Genomic DNA, 16,545 nt, shown 5'->3' on the forward strand with positions numbered 1-16,545 from the left:
TCCCAGAGGTGCTAATGTGGTGCAATTGCATTACTTCTAATGGCACTTGTATTATTGTTTAAATATTAACTCGAGCGAACACAGATGTAACTATAAGCAAACAATGAAAACAAAAGAAATACAAGGTTACTAGTAGTTGTAAAATCTAAACAATAATTTTTTAAAAAAAAGAGAAAAAAATTCAATCCTTTATCTGTTTAATAGGGATAAAGAATAAAAACTGTTTTATGCGTTCTATAATAATGAATGTACTCAAGAACTGTTGGTAAGTGATGCGCAAAGTACGCGCTTTTACGCACACGGCCATCCCTGCCTGGCTTCTTATCCTTCCACCGGCAAACATAAAACCAACCACTTCAGCTTGAATTCCCTAAGCAGACAAGCGTTGACAGGAATAGACCAATGCAGTGATGGAGGGATGCGAATGTCACATGTTTTCAGTATAATACACACCGCCCTTCTATTTCTATCTCCACCCCTCCGTCAAGTGTCAATTCTGCTCCATCGCAATCAATCAGTTATTTGTCAGCCGCTGTCAATCCGCCGCTTGATTTATGTCAGCTATTGTGGCTGATTACATGCCGGTGTGGACAAATGCATGGGAGAGAAGGACATTCAGCGACAGACAGACAGACAGACCGACAGCGAGTTTTCACAAGGAAATAGGATTTAATATTTAGATGATAACTGACAACTTCTCGGTTGATGAAGTGAAGGGAGGAAAGCAATGAGGGTTTTTTTTCTGCATGTTTTTTTTTTTTGGTTTTTTTCCTTCATCCATTTTCCCTGCTGTAACTCAGGGAGAGTGTCGAAGTTTGAGGATTTTCTCCTAAAAACAAACCAACAAAACAACTTTGGCACGATAAAGCCTGAAAAAAAAACAAAAAAAAAAAAACATGCAAATATAGTTAAGTTCAAATGTTGATAATGTATGTGGGATATGAATATAAAAGTTATTGATCGACGACGCAGTTTTGACATTAAAAAATAAATTAAATTACGGTTCTCAAATAAAATAAATAAATAAATTCCCAACCTATTTTTTTTATGCAAGTGTACATACATTACAAACACATTTTGGGATATTAAGAACACAAAACTGAACGATAGTTAAAATTATAAAGTCTTGCACACTCATCTGCAACAATGACTAAAAAAAAAAAAAAAAAAAAATTCAAATCCACACATTTTATTTCAATGTCAGATCAATTTTATTTACCTACAATCAAAATGATTTATTTTCTTTTAAAGAGGTAGAAAAGGCTGAGTTGGAGAAAAGAAAAGGGGAGAGAAATGGTGTGTCAGGCCGTTGATAAAAGAAGTTGAAAACGCCTTGAACTATTCACCATGAGATGGCTAATCAGTATTGAAGCTCCGGGGCAATCGGGCAGCTTTTCAATGAGCTCCTCCTTTCATCTCAATCGGGATGGAGGCGCTCAATTAAAAGCCTATCAGTTTGTAAGTAAATCAACGCCTATCAAAGTTGTCACATCAAACAAAACGATTATTATTGCAACCCGCCTCTGCCATTAATCTCTTTCTGTGGTAATCTGCTTGACAGGTCAAGTTGGAGAGCAAGAAAACCTGGAGTGGACAGTGAAGGGGGCCAAAAATATGGGCTAAGTTGTGTAATAAAAGAAATATACAAGAAGAAAGAAAGAAAAAAGAAAAGAACATATACAACTTTTATTTTATTTCATTTTTTTAAAATACCAAATTAAATTATTAAAATGTTGCAATTTTCCAAACGGTCTTAAGGCAATGCACAAATCCTGCTCTTGTGCAAGAAACATTTTCCACCACAATTCTATGAATTAAATCTCATATTTTTAAAAGATGACGCTTCATTTAATAAACTAGCCAAGTCTTATTTAATATTTTATGTGACATTTGTGTTTTTCTGGGAGTGAAAACAGGCTTCACCAACATACAGAGATGTGTGATTGATAACAGGCTTGCTGTTTTCTGCAAAGGCAGTCAGTCCGTGACACAATATGTGAGTTATTAGGGCAAAGAAGGGCAACCATAAATTTTCTCTGTCAGCCGAAATCCCTCCTTATTGTCCCCATGACGAATGGGCTCCTGCACGCACCAAAATCCTCGGGATTCCTTTTAAATGGAGGCACTTTTATTATTATTATTATTATTTTTTGGAATGTAAATCACAATATGTAAAAGATAAAGTTTGCATAGCTATATTTCACAGCACTGACTTGTTTATGAATAAATCCAAATCACAATACAACCATTCATTGTTTGTGGGAGTTGTAGGCCGAGAAAATTACGCATACTTACAGCTCACATTCACAAAAAAATAAATAAACACATTTCCCCCTTTGAACACAATATTGAGAACGTTTTATATTAGTTTAAAGCAGTCAGATTGTTAAAATAAAGTTATTAGTTTCGGATTTTACTCTGTGTGTCCTTTTTATGTGCGCTTCCAAAACGGGAACGTAGAAATCTCCCAACTAATAATCAAAGAAAATAATCACTAAAAAAATGCCATTAAACGCGTAAATACTGCTCTTTTCCACCCACACATATCCAAGAAGAAGAAAGAACAGGTTTAGATTAAGAAAGTCCGTGATATTATCCGAGGTCACGCACAGAAAGGTCTCATGTGCGTCGGTGCGTGAGGCATAAGGTTGATATAAAAAATAAATAAATTAAAAAAAAAAGTGCCTCCATTTGCATAAATGTGACTCTTGAGGAAGTTTAGAACACATGATCCTCAGTGCGCTGAGTTTAGAGCAACTGAACAGGCTGAAGCCATGCGGCACTGTCTCACTTTCTCTCTCCTTCTCGCTCATCCTTAGCGAGGGAGGTCTCTGATGACGTAGACCTGTGCGTAATGACGTCAGTGACGAGGGATGGCTTTCACGTAATTTGAACTCCCAACTCGGAGTCAACAATAAAGTCACAGTAAGACAGTAATATTCAAGTTTTAATTGCTTTATAAAGGAAGGTTAAGTTTTTATTTTGTTTTTTAAATTATGTTTCTTATTAATGCCTTCATTTGTTGAAGGGATTCACCTACACTGTTATTAATGTTACACCAGTCATTTAGTATTTTTTTTTTTTCAACCTTGGGGTTATGACCCCATGTGGGGTCGCCTGAAATGTCTATTAATTGCAAAAAACAAAAAAAAACAAAAATTCAATTACTGATTAAAATGTTATTTCTAATTTTTTTTTTCCAAAATTAAAACACCACAAACTATTGTACAAGTATACAACGAGTATACAACAACAAGTATAAAAATATCTTAGCTAGCACATCTTGCTACTTTGTGCACAAATCAAAACCTAATACATTTTATGTTTTAACTTGTTTTTGTTATGAAGAATGCACAGTGCTTTATCTATATATATATATATATATATATATATATATATATATATATATATATATATATATATATATATACAATAAAATAAAGAAAAAAATAAATATTGTTTTTTTTAAAAATGTATTAAAAAATAAAATCGATTTAAAATCGGCACCCAAAAAAAATCGCGATATATTGTGAAATTCATTTTTCTTCACATCTCTTAACATTAGTCTATGATTAATTATATTGACCCAGATATCAGTGAGTATCTACAGCAGTCCTATCTTATTTTACAGATAAACTATAATACAGATACAGCTCTGAGTCATGCTGTGTGAAATAGTGGGTCACACACACACACACACACACATGCATGATGGTGACCACGTGCTTCCGACTCGCGGCTGCAGGTCAGCTGATCAGAGCGGCACGCGGAAGCTGTGAAGTAAACAGCAGGACTTCATCCTTTTGCTCTAAGCATTCCGAGCTTCATTCACATACAGCGGTGTTTCATGCTGTGAGCGGCGGCTCTCTGGACTGTGCAGATCAGCTCACATTACTTATTGACATTAAACACGCTGCTGTCAGCCTTCAGGACGAGCTTATGGCACACAACGAGGCGCTGGTCGCTTTGAATGGGACTCAAGTAAGTTTCAATAGTGAGCAGCTGTGCCCAGCGCAATAACCTGTCATTTAAAATATATGAATGCGATTTTTATATCAAGTTTTAGGACTTCACTTCCTTATGATTCATCTGTGTCATGTGACATAGCTGAGGTAGTTAAGCTCCTCCCACAACTACCTAGTCCCTCCCAGTAGTAGTAGTAGTAGTAGTGCTTTGTTGTCAACTCTTCTGATTACCTAATACAGGGGTTCCCAACCTTTCTTGTCTTGTGTTCCCCTTTTTGTCACACCATGAGAACCCCCTCACTCATACATGTTCATAATTCTCCAAAAGTAGAACATAACAACTGAATATTCAACGCAAGTAATTTTATGTCATCTTCATAAATTGAACAATTAATATTCAGGCGTTATCTTCTTATTTAACTCAAATTAAACATACAGTTATGTTGCCTTCAAGGCAATAAAAGTGATAAATACAGTACAAGAAATAATATTATAGTAAACTTTTGTATTATTAATACTAATATATTATGATTATATTGTTATTAAAGAAAAAGTTGAAATTAGAAATAAATAAGAATAATATATATATATATAGCTTTTATGACATTTACCACAAAAGGAGCTTTTTTGAATATGTCCCCTTTAAACAGACATTTAAACTTCAAAAACAAGTCATAGCGCACACGTACCATTTTATTGACGGACTTATGAAATGACTGAGAATGTTTTTTTATTATCTTGGAAATTAATTGTTAATTTTTCCACATACCCCCTGCAATGTGCTCACGTACCCCTAGGGGTACGCGTACCCCTGGTTGGGAAACACTGACCTAATACATTAAATATTCGTCCCCCAGGCCAAATGTGGTACATCGGGTGATTTATTTGTCACTGAGAGAAAAATTGGAGAAAATCTGTGAAAGCACATTTGTTTATTGGTCTGTGTTTATTATCATGTGCACAGTAAGGAAACATGTTTTCACACTGAACACCACAAAGAAAAACAAACACATTTGAACAATTAAAATATAATTATAATAATTTAAAATCTAATAAAGTACTAAAAATAATAAAGATGTATACTGTATGTACCAATAATAGTAATTTCTTGTTGAATAATAACACATGTATAAACCATTCTTGATATTACACTAGCATTAAAGCCCACCATTGATATAGAATGTATTCAAATATGAATATTATTGTTTTACCTTCTATTCTCTTCTGTTTTCAGCCCCGTGACTAATACACTTTTATCACACACATTAGAAAATAACTCCCCGTTTTGAAAAAGACCTATAGATCAATGATTCTCAACTGGTGGGTCGGGACCCAAAAGTGGGTCGCGGAGCTGTCCCGGGTGGGTCGTGGACAGCTGGTCAAAAATAAATAAATACTTAATGTCTCTCATGTTGGACTTGTCTTTTATTTTGACAGGCATGCTGTGAAATGCATGTAGCACAGGAAAATATATAGATTTATTAAAATAATAAAAAAAGGAATATATATGTGTGTTTTCAGCTGCTATTTTTTAAAAACTACATTTGTTTGGTTGAATTCTAAAAAAAAAGCACGATTTAATGAGCGTGACAAAATGTGGGTCCCAAGGTAAGAACAGTTGTGAACCCTTGCTATAGATTATTGCCTTACTCTATTGAAAAGACAAGTAATAATAATTTCCCACAAAATGTGCAATAATTCCATGTGAAGGGAATTCATACCAACATATTTTTCTTTTTCATTATTTTAATTATAAATAAAATATGGAACAAAGTCTTACATGCACAGATTAATGCACACAATAATGCAAATTAATGCTTATTGCACTGTCATGCACAGCCTGGCAGGTTTATAACACATACACAATCAATAACTTGTGATAGTCCTATATTTTCTAGAAAGACTATCTGTACACAACCACCAAATAATCCAAAATAATAGTATTATAATTTGCAATATTTTTGTTTTTTGCATTGTTTTGTTTTCCTTATCTTTTTTTTTCCTGGATGCTATCACAATGCAGGTTTCCCTCTTAAATGTCTTTTATTTTCTCCGTTTAATAAAGCTTTCCTTCATCGGACATGACTGTAAGGAGATCCCTGACTTCCTCGGAGATACGTACGGACAACTGGCAAAACGTCTGGATCTGAGTTTCAATCAACTCAGGTGAGAGAACAAGCAATGCTCACATCCACCAACGTGTAATCACATGGAAAGGCTTTATTTTCTGTCCTTTACTGGCATTATGTGGTACTATTACAGTTGTTTCTAGTTTGTAGAGTCTGAGGAGCATCAATACTGGAAACTTGATGAAGCTGCATTGGTGGCAATATTAATAAATTAATGTGACATTGGAATAAAGGCCCAATTTGAAGAGAATACATTTTCATGATGTAGCTGAACTTGGTTTTGTGTGATATTGACAAAGTCAGAAAAGTTGTCCTCTGTTGTTCACTGGAAAAAGTAAAACCAGTCTGTACTTCATTTAATGTTCTTAATCTCATTCCATCACATCAAATTAATTATTTCCAACTTGTAAATACATTTTTTCTGGTTTGAGTTCAGATATGAATCCATTATATTTGAATAGAAACTATTAACATTTTTATTTTGACATTAAAGTGAAAATTCTCATCTACCTAATTATTATTATTTTTTTTTTAAATCACCAGATAGATAGATAGAGAGAGAGAGAGAGAGAGAGAGAGAGAGAGAGAGAGAGAGAGAGAGAGAGAGAGAGAGAGAGAGAGAGAGAGAGAGAGAGAGAGAGAGAGAGAGAGAGAGAGAGAGAGAGAGAGAGAGAGAGAGAGAGAGAGAGAGAGAGAGAGAGAGAGAGAGATTAACAATTTATTTTTAGTTAAAAAATGATAATCATATTAAAAATAACCAGCAATCACAGAACGACAACAAAAACACACGAAGTAAGAGACAAATATACTGAATGATAAAAAGGACAGACAAACAACTGCAAAATACACGAAAAAACCCACAAAATGATGGTAAAAATTATCTTGATTAGAACATGAACTGAAAATACAAGGGTCAGTCTTGGTCCCCCCAGGTAGGAGATAACTGTAAATCATAAAAACAATATAAATAGATCTATTCAGGAGGCAATAAATACTTTTTCATTCCACTTATTTACAAAATGAGATTCTTTAAAATGTGTGTTATCACACCTTCATTCCATCATTATGTTCTATAGTTGTTTTTTTCACAGAATTTTGAGCAAAAGGTCTAGTCGGACAAAGGTGAGACTTGGATTTAAAAGTTAGAGAAAGGGGGTACTTGAGCCCAAAAAGTTTGACAACAACTGATATTGGTTACCAATTTTGCATCAGCACTTTTTAAACAACAACAAAAAAAGTACATTATTGAAGTGGGATGATTTTATCTCAAAACCTGAAGTGTGGTTGTGATGGAATTGAGAAGTTTGAAATCCTGAACCAGTCAGTGTGTCAGCTCAAGTAAACCAGCTGTAAGCAGATGTTGGTTAAAGCCAGTGGACTGCCTTCAGCTTCATGTACAACTTCAGGTTGCTCCATTCAAATTGAGAGGTAAACATTGCCAAATATGCTTATTTCTGTCAACTCAGTTGACAACGCTCGTCTAGCAACCTGACAGAAAGAAGTGAGTGGCTCCGGCAACACCTGAGTCCTCTGTGTGTGTTTTCTGTGTGTGCATTGCACCTATGTTTGTTTTTCTCTTGGCTTTTGCTTTGCTGTGTTGGTGCATCAGTCTCTGGAAGCACAACAGTGAGTGGCTGGGCAGGTAATGGCAGGATGAAATTATGGTAGTGGGCTGTCACACCCACACCTCTCCCACTGTGTGCTGCAGTGTCAGCCTGTCTCATCAATGTGTTGAAAAGTGTTGCTCACAGTGAGATTTCTGTCTCCAGACGATGTTGGTTGGCATAGTGTTGTCCACTTTGTTCCAGGTCAGGTGTGTAGACAGGCAAGTGAGGAGACTTGTGCTATAGTTGACAAGATTTCCCTCTGTGAATGGGGCTTGCTTTCGGTTCCTGCATCTGTTACTCGCAGTGTTATCACGGCCACATGAGGAACGAGGAGGACACATGTCTGTGAGTCACAAGATGCATCCTAACATTGTTATAACGGTGAGACCTTCCTTCACAAATCTGACAACGCTCGATAAACAAGTCACACTTGTGAGCCAACAGCATCTGGGAAGCTTTGGAAATTCTCTATTACACTCAAGGAATTTGCTTCAACTCCTTGCAACAGCATCCATCAAACTAAATCTTAAATGTGTGTGTTTAATTTTTGCATTTATGGAAATATTTGTTCAGACCAATTTCAATCCTTTGACTGTTCTTGTGTCTCCAGTCCTTGATCGATTCTAATGTATGCTTTAAAACAAAATTCACATTGCTGAGACTTCTACATATGAGAAAAAAGTCCTTTAAATAACTTAAACGCAATGAATGGTCTATGAAACTTTGTTTTCCTTCACATTTTACATTGAGGGCACGCTGAACTGTTTGTGACAGTAGATTGAAATCCATTCATAGTTTTAATTTACTTTTGTTTAGGTTTAGCCATTATAAATGCTTTTATTTTAAGTGCAATTAAAGGCAACTAAATTCATAACTTGAGTGAACAAAATTTACTTTTAAATAAATACATTATGCTTCAGCCAGCAGTAGAGATCCACCAAACACCAAGGCAGTGTTCGAAATGGCATACTCCATACTATGCACTCCAAACTTAATGAGTATATACTGTCTACTATAAACTAAAAGTATGATTAGGATGATGACCGTTCCCACTGAAGTATACTTTTAAGTTTCCAAAAACCTGAAACACTCTAAGGCTAAATATTACAGTTGATTCGCCACTTTTGAAAGTTCTGAAAGCATTTTAAGCGAGAAAGTGACCAAGTAGAATATCCATCAAACATGTGGTCATTTGATCCATAAAACTCGCGGAAACACATTTCATGCCATCATTTCTGAGATTTTTAGAGACCCTTCATTGTGCTACTGACAAAACTTATGGTTAACTTCAAAATAAGAGCCTTTACAAAAGCGTTAAAACTATTAGAAGACAAGAAGAGATGCTTTTGTTATGAAGACTTCTAACTTGCCTATCAGAGATGAATTCTGATTGGCTCATTCATTGTCACGCCCTGACCTTTAATACCAACTTAAACCTAACTCAATATCTGCAATTTACTGAATGAAATCTAATTAATGGTTGGACTTTTTGTGTTGATGAAGGAGTTTTATGTAGAATAAATGAGCAGAACCAACTTAAATGGTTGCGCTTCATATGCTTGATGTCACTGTGATTCCTGTGGACTCAAACCCGCATGTTTACACGCATTAAATTATAGGGATGTCCCGATACAACTTTTTCATTTAAGATATAAATACCGATATTGCAGCATTGCGTATCGGCCGATACCAATATTGATCCGATATCAGCATGAATCATACATACTTTTTTTTTTCTCTCTCTCTCTCTCTTTTCTTTAATAAAAAAATAATAATGACTTATTTTGTAGTGTGAAATGTTAGAAAAGGTTTGATCAAGTGATGTTACTCAAACAATGAACAATAGTCAATCAGCAACAGTAGGTATGAGAAAAACTGACCCCTTTATTATTAACCAATTGGTTACATAATTTTTAACCTTCAACACCATATTTACAGTATTCTACAACTGAATAAAACAAGTAAAAAATGAATTTAAAACAAATGGGAAAATCTGGAAATTTGAATCCGATATTCATTTTCAGGCTAATATCGGACCGATATCGATATCAGATCGGGACACCCCTATTAAATTACCTAACGAAAGCATGGCAATATGGTGAAAATTGGACACATTGTATTATGTGTATTATGTAACAGTGGAAGGTAAATTAGACCATAACATTGTAACTGCTTAATGCTTTTAACACCACTAGAGAAGTTCCAAAGCTCTTTATCACCACCATTTGCCCATTTACTCGCTCACGGACTCAAATTGTGACAGAGCTGCCATTAAAAGAATTAATACTCTTTTGGGAGCTATTTAGGGTCAAGTCATGGAAAGGTAAAATTTTGACTCAATTCACCAACCTCTTGGTTTGAAGACAACCCCTTTACTACTGAAGCGGGTCACCCTAATTGGCTCCCTGTCACGGTGCCTGTTAGTGGATGTTAATAGGCTGCAAATGAACATTTTGTCCTTTAAATTCATGTATTTAAAGCAGAGATAATGGGAACCATAACGGCAAAATTGAGATTTTGGGTTTCGTCAAAGAATTAGCAAAACCCACTGACTGACTCTGTCTGGTTCTGTGAACGACTTTTATCATGTGAATCAATGGCATCAGACATTTTAGTTGAGATATCTACACTGTACGTGTATATGTATTTATGTATATGTGTGTCTGTGGCTGGTGGGGTATGTGCTCACACAGACCATGTTGGTGATGGCAGGCGTTTTGCATTTTAATGACAAATCAAGTATGCTAACTTGCATTTTAAAGCGAAAGTGTCGCCCGGCTGTCAAATTGAGATGTAAGTAGTCTGATGAAAAGAGAACAAAGAAGACAAAGTAGGGAGGCCTGGTACACTGAGAAATGAAATAAAACCTTGTATGGCCTGTCAACTGTGTCGTTTTATATTCATATCTAAGGAACATTATAGTATTACTCTGCCGCTCAAGCCTCACTCATCTGTCTCTTTTAATTCGTCACAGGCGCCGCTCTGTCTTTCAAGCCACTGTATGTCAACAGTGAAAGGGGGGCTGCTAATTGACAAATGAGTGTCATAGACATCAAGAGTTCTTTTTCCATCCTGAGTAGGTAGACTCAGCCTGTTTACTGGTGAGGGGGAGGCGAAGACGAAGGTCTGCTATTGGCAAAAACCCCAGTGAGAGGCATTAGACTGGCCCCGGAATGAGAAGTGACAACAGGAAGCAAGCCCGTTATTGTCTTGCCTAAGTGTTCAATCTGCAGAGATGCCAGTATGCAGATAAAGTGTCAGTTAGGAGGAGAAGATATGAAACATTGGCAGTACGAAGTCTTTCAGTCGCTTAAGTGGAGTGCAGAGTGTGTGTTTGTATGTGTGTGTACCTTGTAAAAGTGGCGCGGCACTCGACTCTGCCCGGAAAACGCGTTGGGTATTCGATCTATCAGGCATGTTTAGGCTGATATTCTCAGATAACCTGATCGCCGTCTCATAAATTAAGGTGCGTGCAGGGCTCCAATCCTCAGAGATTTAAACCACCTTGATGAAGGGATGCAGCCTGACAGGAAATAACTCATTCAAATGAACACTATTGATATTTTGTGTCAGATGGCGACGGAATGCAAAAAGTACGAGCATTTTAGATTTTCACGTTTATTTTTTTAAAATCATATACTGCTCCTGGTGGGATAAGTGAGATGACACAGAGTTAAGGAGACGGGGAATGAATAGCATGTCTTGTTACATTCGAAAACAAAACAAGCTTCAGCATATCTAAAACAGTTAAGGTGAGTTTGTGGTGATAAATGTGTATGTATAAATGCATTTTCTGGGCAGTTATTTTCAGGTTATAGTACATTCGGTCTGACGTATGTCACAAGATGTGTTTTTTAAAGAGCTAAATAACACACATCTGTTTAGTTAAATTAGACAACTTCACAAACTGAAGTTTGTTATTAGTTTACTTTGTTTGTTTGTTTTGAAATGACAAGAAAGTTGAGTTAAAGCTCTTTCACAAATTGTAACCAGCAGTGTGGCTTTTATTATGCCTTCCATCTGTTGATGGTTTATTGTTTTGTTGTACTTCATACTGGTGACAGCCCTCTGCTGACACGATGTTTTCAGGCTATTGTTCTGTTTATGCGTAGGCTGATGTGAGCCGTTTCTATACAAGCCTGATTGGAGGAAATTCTCTTGTTAATGTAAGAGGGTAACATCAAAAAATGTGGATCTCTGTGAAAAAGTGGCTGTGGTTACAGTGCAGAGAAAGTGGGTTCAAACCACTCTGTGCAGAGTTTGCATGTTCTCTCTTTAAGCGTGGTATTGTGATGTTTTTTAAAGCTGCTTGGCACGATAAATAACTTGAAAACTTAAACTAAAGCCTACCTATATTTTATTTCAAAAGTTGTTTCCATCCACTACTGATGGCGCTGCCAAAGGGACATGGTGTTCTCATAAATTGGAAGTTGTTGACAAAATAATGCTGATGCTTTGGCTTTCCACGGAAATGCCCGAAATACGGCCGAAATGAAACTGATGTCATGTCATTGGGAACATCATAAACAAACCAGAAGAAAAGTGACCTTGAGCAAATCGCTTTCTCGTCTCACAAGAGAAAAGCAAGAATTTACAGTAACAGTCAAGACACAAACGTTCCTGTTTCAGCGTCGTCTTTGAATCAAGTCACATGACCATTTGTCAATAAACACATTGTTGAAAACGAGTCAATAACTAACTGTATCTTAACGCCAACAAGATGTAGGATAAATGAAGTCTGACCAATCAAGAGGAAAAAAATGCTTATTGCATGCCAATTGGCTGGGTTATTGAATCGATTATTTTGAAATTTTGTTGTGTGGTCCATCTAGCAGTTTAAGATTACAGTAAATTGTTTGGTGCCAATTAGAGATTGGATGTTCTCTGTTTTTTGTGATTTAATGCCAACATCTACATGAATTTGAGGTTTTCTAGGTAAATATCCAAAAGATTACACAAAAGTATTGTAATCTTATGTATATGTTTAACTATTTACCAGTGTCCAGGCTGAGTCTGCATATATCCACATACTGAATGTGTGATCATTGGGTTTCAGCTAGTGTGCTTTTCATTTTTTTTTTGCAATTGTAAAATAAACAGTTACCACTACTAACAGCAATTGCAAGCTCTTGAATGGAAAATCTAAACATCTACATTTCTGTTTTGAAAGCAGCACTGAATTAGTTGGATGCAAAAGCATTGTTAGTCCCCTATGCTAACACTATACTGGGACAATGTTGTAGCTCTGTTGTTTCAATTAACCTTTCATAAAATCCCACCCACAAACAGTCATTGTCCGATCATTTGTTCGAGCAACCGTTACTATGTAAACGGGGTTCGATCTTCATTTAGCGGCGCAAGCTCATCCATCTTATTGGAGATAGATCTAACATTGCCCATGATGACGGACGGGAGGACAGACTGATATCTTCTCGTCCTTGCTCGGCGCTTTGCCCCCCGCGCGACATCCCCATCGTTTCCTTCCCGGTGCACGGGGGATATCGGCTGGCTTAGCATTAGCACAGAGTGCTAACAGCTGATCTCGGGTGTAAACACCCGAGCAGAATCTCCGGACAGGATCGCAAAAATAGCAGACACAAGCAGCAGAAAAAATAGTGCAGTTTTGGGCATCCATGTTTGAAAGAAATAAAGGAACACACTAAGAACAAAAAAATATACGTAAACAAGGTAAAAAAAAAAGGAAAAAGTTGTGGTCAGTTGTGAGCTGGAGCTGCTGACACTTTCGGTGAATCGCTTTGATAGTTGTAATGTCCCCTTCGTTGTTTGTTGTAATATGTTGAATATATCCCTCCACAGCATATTGTAACCCCCCCTCCAAAAAGACTCGCTAACACACACGTAGCCATTCCAGATGAGGGCAACTCTGGAAAATGTCGGACCTCCCAAAAGTAAATAAGGGGGGCGGGGCTTTTCCAAAAGGTCAATTCCAACCTCTTTATAATGGTGTAACAAAAACTCAATGTCTGTTTAAGGAAAATATTACAGGCCAGTCAATAATGTAAACCTGTGTGTTTTGTTTTTTTTGTTGTTACCAAAGTTTGAATATATTACAATTTTTCTTAATGCACTTTCAATTCAGGCCCATGTGTTTACTGGGTTGGACCTATCAGCAATAAATATATTGAATTGAACTGAATAAACTTGAATCACATCCAATTGATTTGGGACGTTAAATAAAGGACTCTAAAGGCTGCGTCAAGTCTTAAACTGCAGTCCTGAACCTCAAGAGCTGCTGCAGCTGCTCCGCCAACGAGCCAGTTTATCTGGGGTTTCTTTACCCTGAGCACAACTTATATAGTATAAATCTTTATCATGTTGTTAAACTCAACAAAAGGCCACAGAGCCGTCAACGTCAGGAGCTGCCATTAGCCTTCCACTGCATTCTTCCTCTCTTCGTCTATCTGAGACCATCTTGTGGTTTTGGATTGTGAAGGGGAGGGAACATCTTTATGTTCCTTTTGTTCACATTATATATACTGGCCAGTGATGCCATTCCTTTTATGACTGCGTCAAATTTTTTATTGTGTATCCCAAGACGGATGGCGTGCCACTGACATGGAGATTTACAGGCCTTCAGCTTGCAGTGGCAGAGCTTTAGAAGGGCCGGCTGACATCTAGCCAAGGCTTTGGAAGAAAAGAATAAAAGCTGACATTTTATTGGCTCTAAGAGAGAGAAAGAAGAGTTTAGTTTTCTATGGGGCTAACGGAAAGGAGCAAAGAAAGGGAAAGGGATCCTGTTTCCCAACTTTATATTTCTAAGCTCTGCCAACTGTCATGTTGCAAAAAGAAGGAGATTTATTGGGTATTATTTAGAAACTTGTCAGTGGTAATGACTACAGCTATGATTTCAATTATCACCCTCTAAATATCCCCTAATTCACTGCATCGCTGCCCATACTGAGCCTCTCTGACATTATATTTCATATATTCAATACCGTACCATTTTAATATTTTATGTTAACCACTGATTTAATTTTCCTCTCCGGTTTTTGGCATGTAGCAAGGTCTCCATTCCCTCATGCACAGCTTGGTAGTCAGAGCTATTGAGTTCAAAGTTGTCTCAGGGATATATTTTTGTTCCATTGACAGATTTCCAATTAGTTTTAGTACACAGTCTGGCTGAATGAAAAGGGTTTTAAAATCCACAATATGTTTTCTTTAGCATTTTAGCAGAGGGCTGCACTAGTGACGGATCTTTATGATTTAAATTGATGGAGCCCAAGTGGTTGTATTCGCTTTTCCTTTTTGGCAAAAGAAAAAAAAAAAACTATCCATATGTCTTAGTCATTTCAAAAGGCATTGCAGAAATCTTTACAGCACAGTGCAAGCATTGGATAAGATCCTTACTCGTCTACTTCTTTAAATACTATTAGATGCCTAGAACCACTGCACAAATTCCTTTAAAACACCATGTAAATATGAGTGGGGGAAGAATTCAGATATTTAATTCATTAATGACATGTTTTGTAAGCCAGGCATTTTGGTAGAAATTGTCTACATATTTAAGCAAAGAGTTCATTTGATCAGGACCGACTCTAAACTGTCAAACTAAGGTAGATGCTTGAGGTTTTTATCTATTTAAAAAAAAAAAAAAAAAACATATTCTTCCTGTGTGACAATAGTTTTAAACACATAACACATGCGTAGTCATTTAGGACACCTGCCAACAAGTAGGAACTCTCCAAATGTGCATTCTTCCACTGGAAAACAAACAAAAAGGCTTTAGCTTCTTTTCAAGTGTCTGTCTCCCTTAGTTCATAGCTCCAGCTCTGTTTATGTTCATCTCATCACACTTAGCCTCCGAAATGGATGATAAAGGCAAGTCAAAAACATGGAACATATTAGATCAGGGCATGAAGAGGAGTGGCTATACTTTTACTTCCCTTGGCCAAATCCCAGATGGGGAAAAAAAGAGGTTTGGAGCCTGTTTTGGATGATGAACAAAGGAGGTTACTTTAGTACTGCCTGGCTGGGCAGTTTTGGTTGCTTCATGGCTTTCAGTCTCCCACCATCTTCTGACACAGCCCGGGGGGTAAAAAGTGAAGGCAGATACATGCACAAGTCAATGCCAAGATTTTAGAGAGTGATAGCAGTTGTTTGCCACGGTTTAGTGGTGGACTTTATTTCACGAGTGCTCAATGATAAATGTTGTCAGTAGGAATCAATCTTATAACCATTTGGTAACTGTTCGTAACAGCTCCTAAAGTCTTCCCCATAAACAATGAATTAGCTGTTATATAGCAATAGGGTAGATGGACTAATTTCCGATAAATTCCAAGTCTGTCTTAATCCTGTTTGTTCCGCCCTGATGTGATCAATTGCAGTACCTTCAACGGTTTTGCTCGATCTGCAGTTTCAGGCCTCTAGCAGCCTTCATGGTTAGATCTTTTGGGTTTTTTTTTTTTTGGTCCTGTAAAGCACTTAAACCATTTCTGTCCCCGGACAGCTGTGCCACATTCCCAGTACAGCTGTAACTCATTTCCTGTTTTCATTTTAGATAAACGTGCTCACATCTTTCACAGCTTTCACTCACAGAAACCACCGATTGTCTTTTCTTCCAAGGAATTTGTTCGTGCAGACACAGAAGATTTTTGCCAGAGATATAGTAGCCATTCCTCTCACCTCATTGTACCCCCTCAGTCCCAATATTACTGGCTCTGTTCGCTTGTTTCATTTGTGAACCAGAGATAATAACTTGAAATAAACTGTATTTGGGAGCGAGCTCAGAAATCAAGGGCTCCGTTTGAGGCAACATCTGACATCCATCAGCATGGAAATATGTTTTAATGGTCATGCAGGCTGCTAGACATCAGTGAGCTGTTG

The 16,545-nt window shown here is 36.9% G+C and overlaps 1 protein-coding gene across 2 annotated transcripts in view; it reads left to right on the forward strand.

Annotated features, from left to right (window-relative positions):
- Positions 1 to 3,725: 3,725 nt before the first annotated feature.
- lrmda (leucine rich melanocyte differentiation associated) overlaps positions 3,726 to 16,545 on the forward strand; it is a 257,601-nt gene continuing 244,781 nt past the window's right edge. For both annotated transcript variants that reach the window (XM_028469150.1, XM_028469149.1), the window contains exons 1-2: positions 3,726 to 3,981; positions 6,031 to 6,131. In XM_028469150.1, the coding sequence (XP_028324951.1) occupies positions 3,940 to 3,981; positions 6,031 to 6,131 (143 nt within the window). In that variant the 5' untranslated portion in view covers positions 3,726 to 3,939. The remainder of the gene's footprint in view (positions 3,982 to 6,030; positions 6,132 to 16,545) is intronic.

This window comes from Gouania willdenowi, chromosome 15, assembly GCF_900634775.1.
Source record: "Gouania willdenowi chromosome 15, fGouWil2.1, whole genome shotgun sequence".
Classification (NCBI taxonomy): domain Eukaryota; kingdom Metazoa; phylum Chordata; class Actinopteri; order Blenniiformes; family Gobiesocidae; genus Gouania; species Gouania willdenowi.